Genomic DNA, 18,579 nt, shown 5'->3' on the forward strand with positions numbered 1-18,579 from the left:
CAGCACAAATCCTCCCAGTAGATGCCACACGCTCAGTGCTTGTTGGAAAGATTGAAAGTCAAAATCTGGGCTGGGAGCAGCTTCCTTCTGTTCCAGGGACAGACCTGCTGGTTGTATAGGAACACAGCACTGCAGAACCACAGCTGGTGGAAGACAAATATTAAACTAAAGCAGAATGAACAGGGATTTGCTGTCATCCTGTAGTTTGTGGGTAGAGATAGGCAAAAGATGTGTCATTGTTGGAAGTGGTGTATTTGAATCGACTGAATGAGACTTTAAGGAGAGGTAGGGACAGAGAAGGGGTGAGAATCAGATAATTTTCTTGCATGTTCCCAGCCACCCAGTTTTGATAGAGAGTTCTTTGAGAGAGGAGAACATGTGCTTTGACAGCATATGGACCAGTAGATAAATGGTGTGTGAAGGGAGAGTGTGAATGGCTTCATTACAAGCAGGCAGGCGTCAGTGTTCAGTGGGCAAAGACAGCAGCCATCATTTTAACCATAGACTACAGTTTATTACCTGGACACTATTGGCATTGGGGGCTGGATAATTCTTTGTTGTAGGGGGCTGTCCTGTGCTTTGAAGGATGTTTAGCTACATCTCTGGCTCTACCCACTAAATGCCAGTAGCACCCCTCCCCCGGTTGTGACAACCAAAAATGTCACCAGTGTCATAGGCAGGGGTAGGGGGTGAGGGGGACAATCACCCCTGGCTGAGCACTGCTTCCCCACATGAGGGCTTCTCACACTACCTGTGGTGAAAGACTTGTTAACTTTATTTGACCAATGTGCTTGTCAAATACTAGAAAAAGAAATCCCTAGAAAAAACTGGCATGGTGGCTCACTCCTGTAATCCCAGTATATTGGGAGGCCAAAGTGGGAGGATCCGTTAAGTCCTGGAGTACGAGACCAGCCTGGGTGACACAGTGAGACCCCAGCTCTACAAAAACAAACAAACAAACAAAATTAGCTGGGCATGAAGATGCTTGCCTGTAGTCCCAGCTTCTTGGGAGGCTGAGGTGGGAGGATTGCTTGATCCCGGGAGGTTGAGGCTGCAGTGAGCTGTGATCGCACCACCACACTTCAGCTTGGGTGACAGAGCAAGAATCTGTCTCAAAAACAGAAAAAAGGAAAACAATCACGTGGTTGCCACAATCTCAAATTGCTTCACAAGTGTTTGGATGCCCATTCTCACTCTCTGTTCCTGTTCTGTCATGAGTGGGTGATAGAGAGTTCACAGGCCACACTTTATCACAGCCCTAGACCCAGAATCATGTTAGAGAACATTCTCTGTGTGAGTGGAGGTCACCATGTGCTCTGGAATTGTGTCGCTGTGAGGCCCTTGCCACGATGCGTGGTGCATTGTCTTGGTCCAGTGGCCTTTCCCTTGGGTGTGCACCTGCAGATGGGGGGATGGTGTTGGACTCATGGTTGAAAGGCGACGGTTCACCTTGTGCTGGCAGGTGTTTGATGGCCACTCTTTGATGCACCTCCATGGAGGCCTGGCCTTGTTGAGAATTCTCCTGTGGAAGGGCTGGACTTGTTCTTTTCCATTGATCTTCTCATGAGTTGTGTCACTCCCTGATCATTTTCCAAAGCTGGGTGCCTTGAAACTGGAGGTCAGGCCTCCTGCCAGTGCATTCCTCAGCCAGGCTCTCCTAGGAAACAGGGTGGATGATGGTCCGAGGCTTCTTCACGGTGGGTGGTCAGCGTGGGAAGTTTGACCTCTTGCCTTTGGTCCTGGGGCCTTGCCTTTGGTCATGAGCCGGAATAGACTCACAAATGGTGGGAAATGCACCAGGAAGAATGCATGGATTTTATTTTTTATGTTTTTATTTTTATTTATTTATTATTTATTTATTTTCGAGACGGAGTTTCACTCTTGTCACCCAGGCTGGAGTGCAATGGCATGATCTCAGCTCACTGCAACCTCTGCCTCCTGTGTTCAAGTGATTCTCCTGCCTCAGTCTGCAGAGTAGCTGGGATTGTAAGCGCCCACAACCACATCCAGCTAATTTTTGTATTTTTAGTAGAGATGGGGTTTCACCATATTGGCCAGACTGGTCTCTAACTCCTAACCTCAGGTGATCCACCCACCTTGGCCTCCCAGAGTGCTAGGATTACAGGCATGAACCACTGCGCCCGGCCTCTATGTTTTTTTTTTTTTAATTTCCATAGGGTTTTGGGGAACAGGTGGTATTTGGTTATGCAAGTAAGTTCTTTAGTGGTGATTTGTGAGGTTTGGGTGCACCCATCACCCAAGCAGTATACACTGAACCCGATTTGTAACCTTTTATCCCTCACTCCTTTCCCACTTTTTCCCCGAGTCCCCAAAGTCATCCTTATGCCTTTGCATCCTCATAGTTTAACTCCCACATGTAAGTGAAAACATACGATGTTTGGTTTTCCAATGCATGGGTTTTAAATTCTAAGCTGTAAACTCTGTGGAGATGTAGAGACATCCCCACCACCCATTCCAGGAAAGGAAAGTGTGTGTATTTGTGTGTGTGTGTGTGTGTGTGTGTGTGTCGGCCAGTGACTTTTGTGGTGTCAGCGTTTCTAGCCTTCAGCTTAGATGTGAGGCCTAACATGCCGGGTGAAGAATCCGCTATAGGTAAGCAGAGTGAGGGAGAGGCTGGTGGGAAGCAGAGATGCGTTTCTCTGTGTTGGCGATCAGGGTCTTTCCTGCCACGCTCTGTGTGCTCTAGCCCAAGGGGACTCCGTGCAAAGGAAATTGAGCTGGTGGCACCAAAGGAAATGGTGATCAGGTGGCTTTGGGTCACTTTATGCTGTCCTCTTCCTGAGGAGGAAACTGAGGCCAGCACTGCCAAAATAACAATGGCAGAACTGAACTTTCCAGACTTTTAATCCAGTGCACATTGTCAGATTCTTTACTGTCTCATTCATTTTGTTGGTGTTTTTGAAGAGAGGTGATGGGTCCAAAGAGATGCCTAAGGAAGGAAAAGGCCACAGGCTGGAGGTTCAGTGAACTCATCTGGCTCAGCTGCTATTTTGTTCTGTGATCCTGATGAAGCTCTGGTTTGTAACAGGCTAAGAACCTCCTCAAACCTCACGGTGCTTTTGTGGAAACTAAGGAACGATGTAATTTTCCACAAGCTCACAAAGGAAAGCCAAGAATAAAATCCAGACCCTGGTGACTCTTTAGTGGAAATGTTTCTGACAGAGCCAAGGATAAGAATAAGCACCAAGCCTAGAAGGAATGAGGCAGACTTTTCTTGTTCTGAGATTTGAGGAAAAAGAGGTCATATGTCCAAGTTACAACTGTCAGTCATTCTACACATATTAAGCACTTATATGTAAGACAGACCTGGAAATACATTAAGCCTGTCAGTTTCTTCTTTTCTACCTATAGTCTTTCTTCATCCTATTGCTTGAACTATAGTGCTTGGATGGGCTTGTTAGAATTGTAAATATTTACAAGGACCATGTACAGTCATGCACCATATAACAACATTCATTTCAACAACAAACTGCATATTCTACATGGCCCCATAAGATTATACAGATAGGGAGCTGAAGAGTCCCTATCACCTAGTGACGTTTTGCTAGTCCTGACCCTCTGTAGGTCTAGGCTAATGTGTGTGCTCATGTCTTTATTTTTGATTTAAAAGTTTAAAAAGTTAAAAACATTAAAAAAAGAAAAATAGCTTATAGAATAAGAACATAAAATATTTTTGCAGGGCTGTAGAATGGTCTTGTGTTTTAAACTAAGTGCTATTAAAAGAGTCAAAAAGCTTAAAAAATTTAAAAGTTTATAAAGAAAAAAGTTACAGTAAGCGAAGGTTATTATTGATGAAGCATATTTTTAAAATTAGTGTAGCCTAAGTGTCCAGTATTGATAGACTTTTGTCTACAGTAGTGAACAGTAACATCCTGGGCCTTCCCATTCACTAACCACACACTCACTCGCTCACCCAGAGCAACATCCAGTCCTGCAAGCTCCATTTGTGGTAAGTGCCCTAAACAAGTGTACCATTTTTTATCTTTTAAACCATATTTTTTCTGTAGCTTTTCTGTGTTTAGATACACAAATGCTTACCACTGTGTTTCAACTACCTGCGGTATTCAGTACAGTTAAATGCTGCACAGGTGTGTGGCTTTGGAGCAGCAGGCTTTATGGGATAGCTTAGGTGTGTTGTAGGCTAGACCATCTAGGATTGTGTAAGTGAACTCTAGGATGCTCGTGCAGCAGTGAAATTGCCTAACACCACATTTCTCAGAATGTATACCCATCATTAAGTAACACAGGACTACAGTTGCTCAACCAGCACCCACTGAGGAACTGTCTGCTGTGTGCAAGCTACTTTACAGAAGGAGAAGCTGTTCCTTCCTTTCCAGGGAGATCACCCTGTGTCCTCCCAAATATAGTGAATGGACTCAGGCCCTATCACTAAATCCTGGCCTGAGACTTCTTGCCTTGAGGCTACTCAGGGAATAGCAGGGATTTGGTCTAGGAAGAGAGGAAGGATTATGCCAAGGAGAAAGACTGCTCAACAGACAGGGAAGCCTGGGAGCAGGGGTGGGAGACAGGGCAGGAGCCAAGAGTGCTGAGGGGGTCCCTGGCTCACGGCTGTGAGGCTCCTCCTTGAACTCTACGTGCTCGTCCTGCTGCCAGGCTGGCCTCCTGGTTCTGCCCATCTTGGGGCAGCTGTGGCTCCTCACTCTTCCCATCCCAACCCCAATTCACCATAGTCCAGTTCACTGGTCAGGGTTCTCCAGAGAAGCAGAACCCATGGAGGTGCACACATACACAAACATGCCCTGTATCCTATATGTGTGTGTGTTGTGTGTGTTCATAAAGAGATTTATTTTAAAGAATTAATTCATATGATTATAGGGGCTGGCAAGTCCAAAATCTGTATGCCAGGCCAGCAGATTCGAAACTCCCAGGCAAGAGCTAATGCTCTTGAGGACAAATTTCTTCTTCCCCAAGAAACCTCAGTTGTTGTAGTTTTTTTGTTTGTTTTTGTTTTTGATTTGTTTTGTTTTTTGTTTTGTTTTGAGACAGAGTCTCACTCTATCCCCCAGGCTGGAGTGCAGTGGCGTGATCTTGACTCACTGCAACCTCCGCCTCCTGGGTTCAAGTGATTCTCATGCATCAGCCTCCTGAGTAGCTGGGATTATAGGCACCTGCCACCACGCCTGGCTAATTTTTGTATTTTTAGTAGAGGCAGGGTTTTGCCATGTTGGCCAGACTGGTCTCACACTCCTGACCTCAGGTGATCCACCCACCTTGGCCTCCCAAAGTGCTGGGATTACAGGCATGAGCCACCGCACCCGGCCAATTTTTGTGTTCTTTAGGCCTTCAACTGATTGGGGTGGAGTTGAATTCACACCCACATTATTGAGGGTAATCTTCACTTAAAGTCCATTGATTGTAGATGTTAACCACATCTATAAAATACCTTCACAGCAACCCCTAGATTTATGTTTGATTAAATAACTGAGTATGACTACTACTGCCCAGCCAAGTTGGCACATAGAACTCACCATCACACGTGGGTGGCAACCTGACCTGACCTCAGAACTAGAGCATGCCAGAGGTGAAGGGAGGTGTCATTCCAGCCTTCCTCCAGGTCCCTTCTCAGTTAGTGGCAAGCACCAACCACTCACTCTGGCAAATCATCCACCCTCCTTTGGGTTTGGGTGGAGGTGCTTCTGAATCCAGGCACCATGCTGTAGCAGCTACCTTCCCGCAGATGTTCTCTCATTGAACTTGAGGCTGTCTAGAATGAGGAAGTACCTGGTGTCCATGTTGGCAATGATGGAAGTCTCTCCTGGCATGTTGCCGTGGGCTACTTTGACATCTCCTGGCTAATTGGTGTTCATTTTTATTCCAGGTCCTTTTACTCCTAATGAGGAGAGTGAACATGAAATTTATCATCCAAACTGTGACACTTTTGATAGAAGGGGATACTATTCATTATACTGGACAGCAGATGTGAATCAGGACTGTCCTAGAGAAACCAGAGGATATAAAAGATCCAATAATGACAACTGCTATGTTATTCATAAGAGTTCATTCATACAGGAGTTGTTTTCATGCTTGTGTTTCATGAATAAAGGGTCAATCAAGTCAACCCATAATGAGGGCTGAGTTGTTTTTCCCCAAAAGATATGGTGGAGTCCTAACCTGGTATTTGTAAATGTGACCTTCATTGGAAATAGGGTCTCTGCAGATGTACTTGGTCGAGAAGAAGTTATGCTGGATGAAGGTGGGCCCTAAATTCAGTCACTGGTGTCCTTATAAAAAGTCCATGTGAAGACACAGGGACAAAGAGGGGAAGGCCAGATAAAGACAGGGGCAGATATTGGGGTGATCTGGGCCCACAAGCCAAGGAATGCCAGGGACTGCCAGCTGTCACAGACGCTGGGAGGAAGATGTGGAGCTGATTGCCCCTAAGTCTCCAGAAGGAACCAACCCTGTCGACACTTTGATATTGAATTTCCAGCCTACAGAACTGTGATAAAATACATTTCTGGGCTGGGCACGGTGGCTCACACCTGTAATCCCAGCGCTTTGGGAGGCCAAGGCAGGTGGATCATGAGGTCAGGAGCTAGACACTAGCCTGGCCAATATGGTGAAACCCTGTGTCTACTAAAAATACAAAAATTAGCTGGGCGCAGTGGCATGTGCCTATAGTCCCAGCTACTCGGCAGGTTGAGGCAGAAGAATTGCTTGAACCTGGGGGCAGAGGTTGCAGTGAGCCAAGATCGTGCCACTGCACTCCAGCCTGGTGACAGAGCGAGACTCTGTCTCAAAAAAAAAAAAAAAATCTGTTGTTTTAAGTATATACTACTTTGTTAAGACAGTCCTAAGAAACTCTATTGTAAAAGCTTCAATATAAGTACCTACTATGTGCCAGGCTTTGATCTGGGTGTTGGAGGTACATCATGATCAACAGCAGTAGCAGCTCATTCTCACAATGTTAAGGTGTGTCCCAGGGACCTTTCACAGGCTACTGGCCATATGGTCTAGTTAGACAATGAAGAATTATTTCTGCAGATGTATCAAACAAGTCAAATGTACTTGCAGCTCAAATTAAGTCTAGAGTCCACCTCTACCAGCTGAGAATACCCACGGTGGGCATGGGCATTTTTTCACGGGGGGGCCTGTCCCTGAGTAAATTGGTTTCTGTTCTTGTCATTGGCAACTGTGAGCTGGCTCAGGTGATACTGTGGTCTTGTTAAAGACTGAATTGTGTCTCTCTAAGTTCGTGTGAAGTGATGGTATTTGGAGATAGTGCCTTTAGAGAGGTAATAAAGGTTAAATAAGGTCATAAGAGTAGGGCCCTAATCAAATAGGACTGGAGTCTTAGTCCTTTTAGTGTTGCTATAAAGTAACACCTGAGGCTGCATAATGTATGAAGAAAAAAGGTTTCTTTAGCTAATGATTCTGATGTCTGGGAAAGTTCAAGAGTGGGTATCTGCCTCTGGTGAGGGCTTCAGGCTGTTCTCACTGATGGCAGAAGGTGAAAGGGAGCCAACCTGTGCAGAGATCACATGGTGAGAGAGGAAGCAAAAGAGCGGGAGAAGAGAGATGCTCTGTTTAACAATCAGCTCTGGATGGGCATGGTGGCTGATGTTTATAATCCTAGCACTTTGGAAGGCCAAGGTGGGAGGGTTGCTTGAGGCCAGGAGTTTGAGACCAGCCTGGGCATAATAGTGAGACCCTATCTCTACCAAAAAAAAAAAAGTACCAAAAATATATATAAGCTGGATGTGGGTATGGTGGCACATGCTTGTAGTTCCAGTTACTCAGGAAGATTAGACAGGAGGATCGTTTGAGCCTAGCAGGTCATGGCTGCAGAGAGCTATGATTATGTCACTGCACTCCAGCCTGGGCGACAGAGCAAGACTCCGTCTCAAAAAAAAACAAAAACAAAAACAAAAACAAAACCCAGCTCTTGCGGGAACTAATAGAATGAGAAGTCACTCACCACTTGCACCCAGGGCATTAATCTATTCCTGAGGGACCTGCCCCCATGACCCAAACACCTCCCATTAGGTACTAGCTCCAAGATTGGGGATCACAGTCAACCTGAGATCCGGAGGGAACAAACATCAAACTATAGCAATTGATGTCTTATAAGAGGAGGAAGAGACACCAGCAGTGTATGTGCAGAGAAGAGGCTGTGTGAGGACACAGGCAGAAGGTGGCTATCTACAAGCTAGGAAGAGAATCTTCACCAGAAACCAACCCTGCAGGCACTTTGATCTTCCAGCCTCCAGAACTGGGAGAAAGTAAATTTCCATTGTTGATGACATCTAGGCCGTGGTATTTTGTTATGACAGCCCCTGCTGACTAATACATCTTATTTCCAGATAAGGTCAATGCTAAGGATTCCGGTGGACATGAGTTATTGGAGGGACACTATTCAACTCACTACAGGGAGCCTATTTGTTTTTCTCTTGTTGTTCTTGAGTTGGAAGCAGGAGAAAACAGTAGAGAAGGTGGCTGTCATTGGCAAAACATGACCATTTTGGGCCAATTGCTGCAGAGGCTGTGGTCTGACATCCCAGGCTAGTTGCTTTGGAGCTGTGGGTCACAGTCCTGTTGTCCTGTATGGACCAGCCATTGTCTGTTTGTATTAATTCGGGCTCTGGCAATTCTGTTGTTAACTAGCTGTGATGCTGAACAAAGCACTTGACCTCTCCGGACTTCAGGGTTCTCCTCTTTAAAATGGAGGGGTTACACCTATATGCAGTGGCTCACACCTGTAATCCCAGCACCTTTGGGAGGCTGAGTCAGGCAGATCACTTGAGCCCAGGAGTTCAAGACCAGCTTGGGAAACATAGTGATACCCAGTCTGTACCAAAAAAATACAATAATTAGCTGGGTATGATAGTGCACACCTGTAGTCCCAGCTGCTTGGGAGGATGTGATGTGGGGGATCACCTGAGCCTGGGAGGTTGAGGCCGCAGTGAGCTGTGATTGCACCACTGCACTCCAGCCTGGGTGACAGAGCGAGACCCTGTTTCAATCAATCAATCAATCAGTCAATCAATCAATATAAATGGAGGGTTAAGTGACTCTCAGTGAGGTGGGACAGGATCTTCAGCATCAGGGCAGGGAGAGAGGTGGGGTTGGCAAGGATGAGGTCATAAATGTGGGGCCCTAAATCAAACAGGATTTGTGTCTCAGTCTGTTTAGTGTTACTAAAAAGGAATACCTGAGGCTGGGTAATAAATAAAGAAGGTTTATATGGCTCATGATTCTGATGTCTGGAAAAGTTCAGGAGTAGGTATTTGCATCTGATGAGACCTCAGGCTGCTTTCACTCACGGTGGAAGGTGAAGAGCCAGCGTGTGTGGAGATCACATGGTGAGAGAGGAAGCAAGAGAGACGGGGAGAAGTACCAGGCGCTTTTGAAAACCACCTGAGGAAACATTGCCCTGTGACATTAACAAGTCCACTTCCCTTCCTGGGTGGAGAACAGCTGAACCACATAGTACCTGGGCCCTTGTCCAGCTGTAGAAATTCTATAGTGGTTGCTCCTGGAAAGAACATTCCTGTTGCTGAGTCTTCCAGGCATATTTTCTTTTTCATGGCACTGAATCTCTTTTGGAATGTACTGAAAGAAAGATAGGATTTTAAACTCCTTCTCATGCTAGTTAAGTCAGTGACTTAATCTAATTATTTTTACTCCTGTTTGGGACACAAGGGTAATGGTAGAAAATCCTAGATGTTCCAACTGTTGCCCATGAAAGGCATAAAATTCTTAGCAAAGTTATTTTAAACTGTACAATTGGTGGGGCAGGGGGGAATGACAATTTTTTTCTTTTGGTTTCTGACACTGGGATGGTTTCTAAAACATATACCTTATATAAGTTGAAACAATAAAAATTTGAGGCTATTTAAATTACTTCCCAGCCTTCCAGTCTGGTTTTCATCGTTTCAGGATAAACGTCAAGGCTTAGAAGGTGGGGTTATTTTTAACAAGGGTAGAAAGCAAAGAGAGAGTGGCATGTTTGGAGGCAGTTTTTTTTTCCTTTAAAAAAATTCAATTCACAGTTTACATTCCCCAAAGAGAATTGACTAATTGAAAGGTTTAAGAAAAACGAGCAGCTCACAGAAAGCACATCTCTGTCAAAAATGTTCTGCCTGGTAAGACTTGGTGTGCAGCATCCAAGAAGCAGTTTGGGAAGACAGGGGCTGAGGAGGCAGGGCCAGTGCACCATCTCCTGGGGAGCCATCCAGGCAGAGGTCACACTGGGGGCTCCTGAGTTTGTGTCAGAAGGGAGGAGCCCGAAGTACATTCACTCCATATGCATTTCATGAACACCTACTTCGTGCCAGGTTTGTGCCAGGACCTGGCAGCACAGGCATGACCAGTGTGGCCAGAGTAGAGTGGGCACCATGGGGAAGGTGGCATGAGTGAGGCTGGAAGGGTTGGCAGGGCCAGACCGTGCAGGGCCTTGAAGGCCAAAATGCAGTCTTTGGCATTTATCCTAAGTGTTTGTTGAAAAGCTTGTCTGGCTGCCCTGTGGAAAACAGGAAGGAGCAGATTGAGAGAGGACCTGGGGATACCAGTTACGGGTCAGTGCAGTGGTCCAGCAAGAGAGGATGGCAGCAGAGGGACTCAAGAGCAGATCAGCAGTAGGATTGCCAGGGCTTGTGCAGGATTGGCTGAAAAGGAGGTGGGTGTATCAGTGAGTGTTCCCTGCAGGAAATAGAAGCCATGTTTAATATTTTCAACAGAAAGGAATTTAATTCAGGGAATGAGATGCTTACAAAATTACAGGGAAGGCTGAAGGAGCAGCGCTATGGTCTGCATGTTTGTATGTCCCCAGCATTACATGGAAACCTAATTTCCAAGGTGATGTATTAGGAGGCGGGGCCTTTGGAGGTGACTGGGTCATAGAGGTGGAGTCTTCATGGTTGGGCTTAGCACCCTTATAAAAGAGACCCCAGAGAGCTACATGGTCCCTTCCACTGTGTGAGGATGCAGAGATAAGGCACCATGTATGAACCAGGACACTGGCCCTCACCAGACACCAAATCTGCCAGTGCCTTCGTCTTGGACCCTCTGGCCTCCAGAACTGTGAGAAATAAATTTCTGTTGTTTTTAAGCTACCCCAGTTTATGATATTTTGTTATAGCAGCCTGAATGAACTGAGACAAGTGGGAAACGGAATGATCAAGTGTTCAGTAACATCCTGTGCAGGAATAAGGAAGGGGACATGATTGCCAGGAGAGCCTCTTGATGCTTAGGTCTGTGTAACCTTGGTTGCCAGCGGAAATGGCAGCAGGAAGAACACACTGCCTCTTTTCTGCCCTCTGAGTCCCCTAGGTTGGCAGAACCTACTTCACATGCAGAACCCTAGCTGCAAGGGAGCCAAGCTCCTCCAAATGAGAAGTAGGACTGGGCTGTATGATCCTGCAGTGCACAGCCTGCGCACCCATATCTGGGGTCCCTGAGGGGAAGGTTCATGGGAGGAAATAGAAAAGGACATTGAGTGCCTATTGGCCTGTCTACCTGTCACAACATATGAGGAAGGAGGCCGTATCAAGGACAATGTCAGGATTTGTTTTATGCAGACCCGGATGGATGGGAGGCCATGCAATGAGGGCAAGTTGAAGGTGTTTATAGGATGGCTGAGGAATGATGTTCAGTTGTCTGCTGGACATGTTAGGTCTTGAGCTCAGAGAAGATTGAAATTTGGGAGCTGGATGTGGAGATTAAAAAGTCAAAGCCAGGGAATGGTCACATGGGCAAAAGAGGGCCCAGGGTGAAGCCCCTAGACCACCAGCATTCAGTTCAGAGTCCCTTGGGGGGAGGGGACCCTCTAGAGGAGACTGAGTTGAGTGAGGAGAGGGGAGGCCAAAGAAGCTAAGCAAGAATGTTTCCAAAAGTGGGATCATCCGACAATATGGACGAATCTTAAACCATTTTGTTAAGTGAAAGAAGCCAGACTAAGAAGGCTACATATTACATGATTCCATTGATATGGTGCTCTGGAAAAGGCAAATATGGGGAAAGGAAACGTCAGTGGTGTGGCACACCAGATAGGGATGTGTTTCCACTGGCAGTCGAGGTTATAGAGACCTAAGTGTCGAGAGGCTGTCCTGGCAATCGTGCCCACTTTCTTATTTCTGCACAAGATGTTATTGGATTTGATTATTCCATTTCCCACGTGTCTCGGTGCATTCAGGCTCCTATAACAAACTATGGTAAACTAGGCAGCTTAAACAACCAGGAGTAGGGGTGCAGGGAGGGGTGATTACAAAAAGGCAGCACAAGGGAATTTTAGGGGTGATGGAACTATTCTGTCTGAGGTATGGCGGTAGATACAGAACTGTAGGTGTTTCTCAAAACCCATTGAACTTCAAACCACGAAGAATGAGTTTTAGTGTATGTGAGATAGATAAATAGATTGATCTGTTCATTTATATACACATACGTTCATTCATATACAAATAGGAAGCAGTCACTTGTATTAAATGTTTCAAGATCAAGGAATATAAGTGACAGGTTTTCTCTGGATCCATTTAATAATGGCCTAGACCTCTGTATGGGTGAATTCTGGGTTGCAGGCAGAATTGACCTACAAAATCCAATGTATGTTTCAGAGCATGGCCTCTTGGCATGGCCCTTAGAGCTTACAAGAACAGAGGGCCTGCTCCTGGGATGGAGGAGACCTTAGTCCTGAGATGTGCATCTGCTGGGGGTAACATGCTCCAATAAAGAGAGCCTGGTATTAGTTGGGCTTCCAAGCTGGGTTCTTCTCTTATCTGTGCCAGACTGTGTTTGTGTGACTGTAGGTGACTTTAGTCTCTCAGAGCCTCCACTTCCTCTCAATAAGATGAGAATAATGAGTTTCTCAGAATTGACTGGGAGCAGGCTTCAAGGCTTGATGTGGGCATCACCCTCTCCTGGGGCTGGCTGCATGTTCCCCAACAACTCTCCCAGGTCAGTGACCCCTAACTTATTCTACTCCACACCATCGCAATAAGCTTCTCACTGTCTCTTGGTCGTTTGTTTACTTGTCCTACAGACCAGGCACGTCCGTGACGCTCTGTGCCTAATCCAGCGCCTGGCACATAGTAACTGCTCAAGAAACATGCATCGATTCAAATTCTTTCTGGATCAGGGGATTTCCCACCTCAATAACCTTCCACCTTCTGAGTAACTTTGCCTTTCCCCGAAAGTCAAGCCACCCTCTGAGAGGAAGAGCTGCCATATCTGAGGGCGCTCAGGGTCCGTCAGGGTCTCATCCAGCCATTCCTAGACAGTTCAGTAGCTACCAAGCGGGTGCTCTGTACATGCTGTTGAATAAATCCATCCATTTTGAGAAGCAGGAGCAATGTTGGTGAAAGTTTGGATCCCTGAATGGGCAGCACTAATTCAGAGCGTCACCATGGAGCTTTTTGTGTGTAAAGAAAACAGCTCAGGTGTGCCTGGAGGCTTCCGAATGGCGGATTGTAGGGTGCTGAGGGCACTGGAGGTGCTTCTGTCACCAAGGATTTTGGAGTTTCCCATCCAATGTTCAGGAAGGCAACTGGCAGGAAGGACCTCCTCCAGCTTCCCTGGGCCCTGCTCACAGTCGAGGATGGGTGCAAGGGAGGGAGGCAGATGCCTGGGGTGTGAGGACACCTGGGTGTGTCCAGGACCAAGAGTGATGGAAGCCACTTCTGGGCACCAAGGTCCAAAGGGGAGTGGGGAGCAGCTGGCTTCCCTCCTGTCCCTCCTTTCCCTTCACCCCATGTCCCCAGGGCAGGGGTGGGGGCTGGGATCATCCCTGGTTCCTTGAGCCCAGCTCCACCTGCAGATACATCTCTCCCTTCCCTCCTCCCTCCACCTTCAGATTTCTGCAGCTTAAAGGCTTAAGGATGACCTCAAAAGCCGTGTGTATGTTCCCTGCTGATCCCTCCCTCCTCCCTGGTGGGGATTTGAGCAGACAGAGCAGGCTCAGCTCCCTCAGACACACAAGCATCCCGCCCTTGAACATGGCCCAGTGGCTCCTGATCCCAGGAAGCCCATGGGAGGAGAAGGAAGGCTTTCTCAGGAACCTGGGATTACACTGCTCCAGGCTTCAGATTCTCATGTAGCCCAAATCATCTCTTATTTCTCATTGTCTTGCTCTTTCTCTCTTTCTCCAAGAAGGCTTTGTCTTCTCTTTAGCTTTCATACACCAAGGCTGTGTGTTCTGTGGAGTTGTGGGGACAGAATGGATGTCAAGGAATGAGTCTGTAAGTTAATGATGCTGAGTGACTGGCAGCCTGGCTGAGCTCAGTAGTATCACTTCTTACGGCCCAGGTTCTGCTGTGATCTCCATTCGTAGGTGAGGGAACAGGCCCCGAGGTGTCAGGCAGCTTGCCCAGGTCCCACAGGTCATTAGGAGCAGAGGTACTTCCTGAAATCTAAGTCCATCGGCTGCTAGAGACAGTGCACGGAACAGCTGTGTGGGACATCTGCAGTTCCAAGTTGTTGCTGTCAGTGACAAGGGTGGGAGGCCACAGAGTCCTGGTCTATACCCACCCCCTTCACCATGCCAGTGTCTAGAGGATTTTAATCCTGAACTGTGGAGCAGACTGATCCCGGCTATCAGCAGCCAACTGGGAAGGGTGGGGTGGATATCTGCCTGCTCACAGCCTTTGATGTCCATGCCAGGGCATGCTGCACATAATAAGGATGACTGATTCGTCACCATTGAAGCCATTCGTTCTCCTCCATAGCCCCCCAGCATGCACACAGGGGTGCAAAGCAAGGCGTGAGGCTGAACAAGTAGAAGTAGCAGCAAATTGCCACTGAAGAGACAGAGGGTCAGAGAAGTTTCATGATGTGACCAGGGTCACACAACCTCATGCATAGTCGAGCTAGGACTCCAGTCGACAGTGTGGCGTGATTTCCACTTGGCCAGACTGTTTCAGTGTTAGAGGTGGGGCTTAAACTTGGACTAGGAACATCAGGTCCCACTGTGAGTGCTGGTGTAGATGCCTGGGTGCTCTGAGCTGCTTACTTCCCTCTCTGAGCCTCATCTGAAAACAGGAATATTGATGGCTCTAGTGCCTGCCTTGTGGGTTCAAGATGTACCAGGAAGATGTGGATGGGTACAGAGGATGGTGGGGCACAGGCAGCCGGGAACTCTGCCAGTGACCACTGTCTTTGCTGGCAAAATTAAGGCCATAGATGCCATTCATTCTCCTCCACAGCACTCCAGGATACACATGGGTGTGCAGAGCAAGGTGTGAGGCTGAGTAGAAGTCTGTTCCTACCAAGGGCAAAGCCATTTAGAACCAACGCCCCCTCCCTGCTGGAGGTCAGGTGATATGTCCCCAGCAGCAGAAAGATGACATGACATTGTTCTAATTTTCAAAACTTCTCATTTTTCAAAAACTTTTAAAGATGTTATTCTAATTCCCAGGATTGGATAAATCAATCAGCTCTCAAAACCCTGGTTTGGAGAATCAGGAAATGTCTCGAATTTTCATGACAGAAATGTCTATTGATCTGCACTGAAATATCCCAGCAGCTGCATTTCTCCTGGAAGTAAGATCTTGGCCTCAACAATGCCGAGTCTCTCCCTATGTAATTCTCCATCTCTGAGCTGACAAACCTTGAAGCCAATCCATGCCCTTGAACTGACAGCAGCAACTCTATTAAAGAAGTTTGATTACAAAAAAAGAGAGAGATGTGAGGGAAGCGAAAGAATCTATTTTTCGTTAAATGCTGCTTGTTTCAAAGTGGGAACATTTTCTGGGTGTCTGGGGAGCTGATGTTTTCTGTGGCTTGCCGAGAGAATCAGATCTGAAAAATCAGAAAAATTTCCATATAAGGGAGAAAGCATCATTTTCAGAGCTTAGGGCCCAATTATATTTGCAGAGAAGGGATTTCTGTCCTGGAAGTTTATTTAACAAGCATTTATCAAGCACCCACAATGAACTAGGTGTCATTCTGTGTGTTTAAGGGGTTTACAAGGGTAATAAAAGTATTCTAATAAGATGAGACGATACATATTGTTATTTTTGTTGATATTTTAACCTTTGTTTATTCAGTCGATTACTAAGGTTGATTGAGAACCTACTGTGTACCAGGCCTGGCCTAGGTACTGAGGGTGCAATGGTGACCAGGGAAGTGTGGATCCTTGCCTTCCAGAAGCTTCCAGTTTAGCTGGTGTGGTGAGGGTGGGTGGAGATCTGAGAGTGCCCTAAACAGGATCTGTGACAATGGAATTCATTCGTGGATACCTCTGTTCATGAGCGTGCTTATCCGCTGATGATTTTGAATGTGGCAGTGGCAGGTGAGAAGGGATTATTCCTCTATTACTGAGCACATGAGTTGCTCAGAGCTGCCTGGGGATGCAGGAATGATACTCAAACCCAAGCATTTGATTTAGATTATTTCCACATCTTGGCTGTTATGAGCAATATGGCTATGAACATTGATGTGTAAGTTTTAGTGTGGACATTTACTTGCATTTCTCTTGGGCCTATATTTGCGAGTGGAATTGCTGGGTCATATGGTCTATGCTTAATCTTTTGAGGAACTGCCAGACTGCCTCCCAGGGCTGTACCATTTTACATTTCCACCAGCAGTGTTTGAAATTCCAGTACCTCCGTATCCTTGCCAACACTTACTACTATCTGTTCTGGGTTCTAGCCATCCTATTATGTGGGAAGTGTTTCATACTGTTTTTTAAAATGCAAGACATATCTAAAACATGATCACTCTAAGGGGCTGGAATATCTTTGCATAATCCAGTATCCAGCAACTATTTCCTGAGAGCACTTGTCTGCCCCTGGACTGAGAAATGGCTGGCCTTCTCTCTGATCAGTCCAAAGCCAGGTGGGCTCTGCAGTTCCTTAGTGAACTCTCAGATGTCAAGTGAGGTTTGTCGGGAGGCCCATAGATAACTATCACTCTGCCTTCTCTTCCTGTCTTCCAGCGATTCACAAGTTCCCCACAGATCTGTTCTCCAATAAGGAGCGACAGCACAGAGCCGTCCTGCTGCACATCCTTGGTGTAAGTCGTCCTCCCAGAGTGGTCACAAAACTTCTGGCACATGAAGCCTCTCTGCACAGTGGGGCAGAGCCGTGGCGTGTCTGAGATCTTTTATTCTTGGAACAGCCCAGTGAGGAGAGCGGAGACTGGGCATGTTTTACCCACACAGAGATGGTGTCTTAAACGTGTTAGGTGACTTACCCGGTGTCACACAGCTAGTGGCCCCAGGACCAACACAGGAATGCAAGTCTTTCCTGTACCCCATTTTCTGCTTTTGTAAAACAGGGATGATGGTACCTATTACAGAGTGTGAATATGAGTGAATATGGGTCAAGGGCATCAGTGTTGCGTGGCACATGATAACTCCTACAAATGCCTGCTGTCCTGATTCCCATGACTACCCCTAAATTTTAATACCTTTACATCACTACGTAGATGGTCCCCAAGTTAGGATGGTTCCACTTACTATTTTTCAGTGTTATGATGTTACAAAAGTGAGACATATTCAGTATCACTGTTCTGGAAGTATAAAGAAACTATACTGTGAATTTTGAAATTTTGTCTTTTTCTGGGCCAGTGATACTCTCTCCTCATGCTGGGCAGTAGCACCAATTGCAGCTCCCAGTCAGTCACGTGGGCATGAGAATAAACAAACAACCAATACTTTACAGGGTACTGTGTTGCCAGATGAATTTGCCTAGCTGTAGGCTAATTAAGTATTCTGAAGCACGTTCAAGGTAGGCTAGGCTAAGGGATGATGTTCAGTAGTTAATTGGGTTAAATGTATTTTCCACTTAAAGTATTTTATTTATTTATTTATTTATTTATTTATTTTTGAGATGGAATCTCGCTCTGTCACCCAGGCTGGAGTACAGTGGCGCGATCTTGGCTCACTGCAACCTCTGCCTCCTGGGTTCAAACGATTCTCCTGCCTCAGCCTCCCAAGTAGCTGGTATTACAGGCATGTGCTGCCACACCTGGTTAATTTTGGTATCTTTAGTAGAGATGGGGTTTAACCATGTTGGCCAGGCTGGTCTCGAACTCCTGACCTCAGGTGATCCACCTGCCTCGGCCTCCCAAAGTGCTGGGACTACAGGTGTGAGCCACCGTCCCCGGCCCACTTAAAGTATTTTAAACTTAAAATGGGCTTATCAAGCTATAACCTCATTGTAAGTCTAGGAGCATCTGTAGTTTAAAACTTTGTTGTACTTCTCAAACTTCCCTCCCTATTCAGATGGACCTTGATGACAAATGGTGGAAGGGGGATCAGGTAGTAATTTGAAAAGAAATAAGGGTTCAAACCTAAGCTACAAGTCACTCTCTGTGCTGGAATAGGCAAACTACAACTCTAGCCAAGTCTGGCTCAATGCCTATTTTTGTAAATAAAGTTTTATTGGAACACAGACACTCCTATTCATTTCTATAATGTCTATTTTTTCACTTCAGAGACAGAGCTGAGTCCGTGCATCAGAGACTGCCTGGCCCACAAAGCCAAACATATTTATTATCTGCCCCTTTACAGAAAAGGTTTGCTGACTGTATTGTGTGGTGTGGAGAAACGTAGCTGGTCAAGGTTTGCTTCTCTGCTTTGGATCAACCACAGCAAATTTTCCT

The 18,579-nt window shown here is 46.4% G+C and overlaps 1 protein-coding gene across 1 annotated transcript in view; it reads left to right on the plus strand.

Annotated features, from left to right (window-relative positions):
* The window catches only part of LOC467535 (sodium/potassium/calcium exchanger 4), a 158,536-nt gene that overhangs the window by 88,221 nt on the left and 51,736 nt on the right, over window positions 1–18,579 (plus strand). Inside the window, 1 exon segment of the mRNA XM_063792772.1 lies at window positions 16,910–16,986. Coding sequence (XP_063648842.1) covers window positions 16,910–16,986 — 77 coding nt within the window.

The sequence above is a fragment of the Pan troglodytes genome, chromosome 15, assembly GCF_028858775.2.
Source record: "Pan troglodytes isolate AG18354 chromosome 15, NHGRI_mPanTro3-v2.0_pri, whole genome shotgun sequence".
Classification (NCBI taxonomy): Eukaryota; Metazoa; Chordata; class Mammalia; order Primates; family Hominidae; genus Pan; species Pan troglodytes.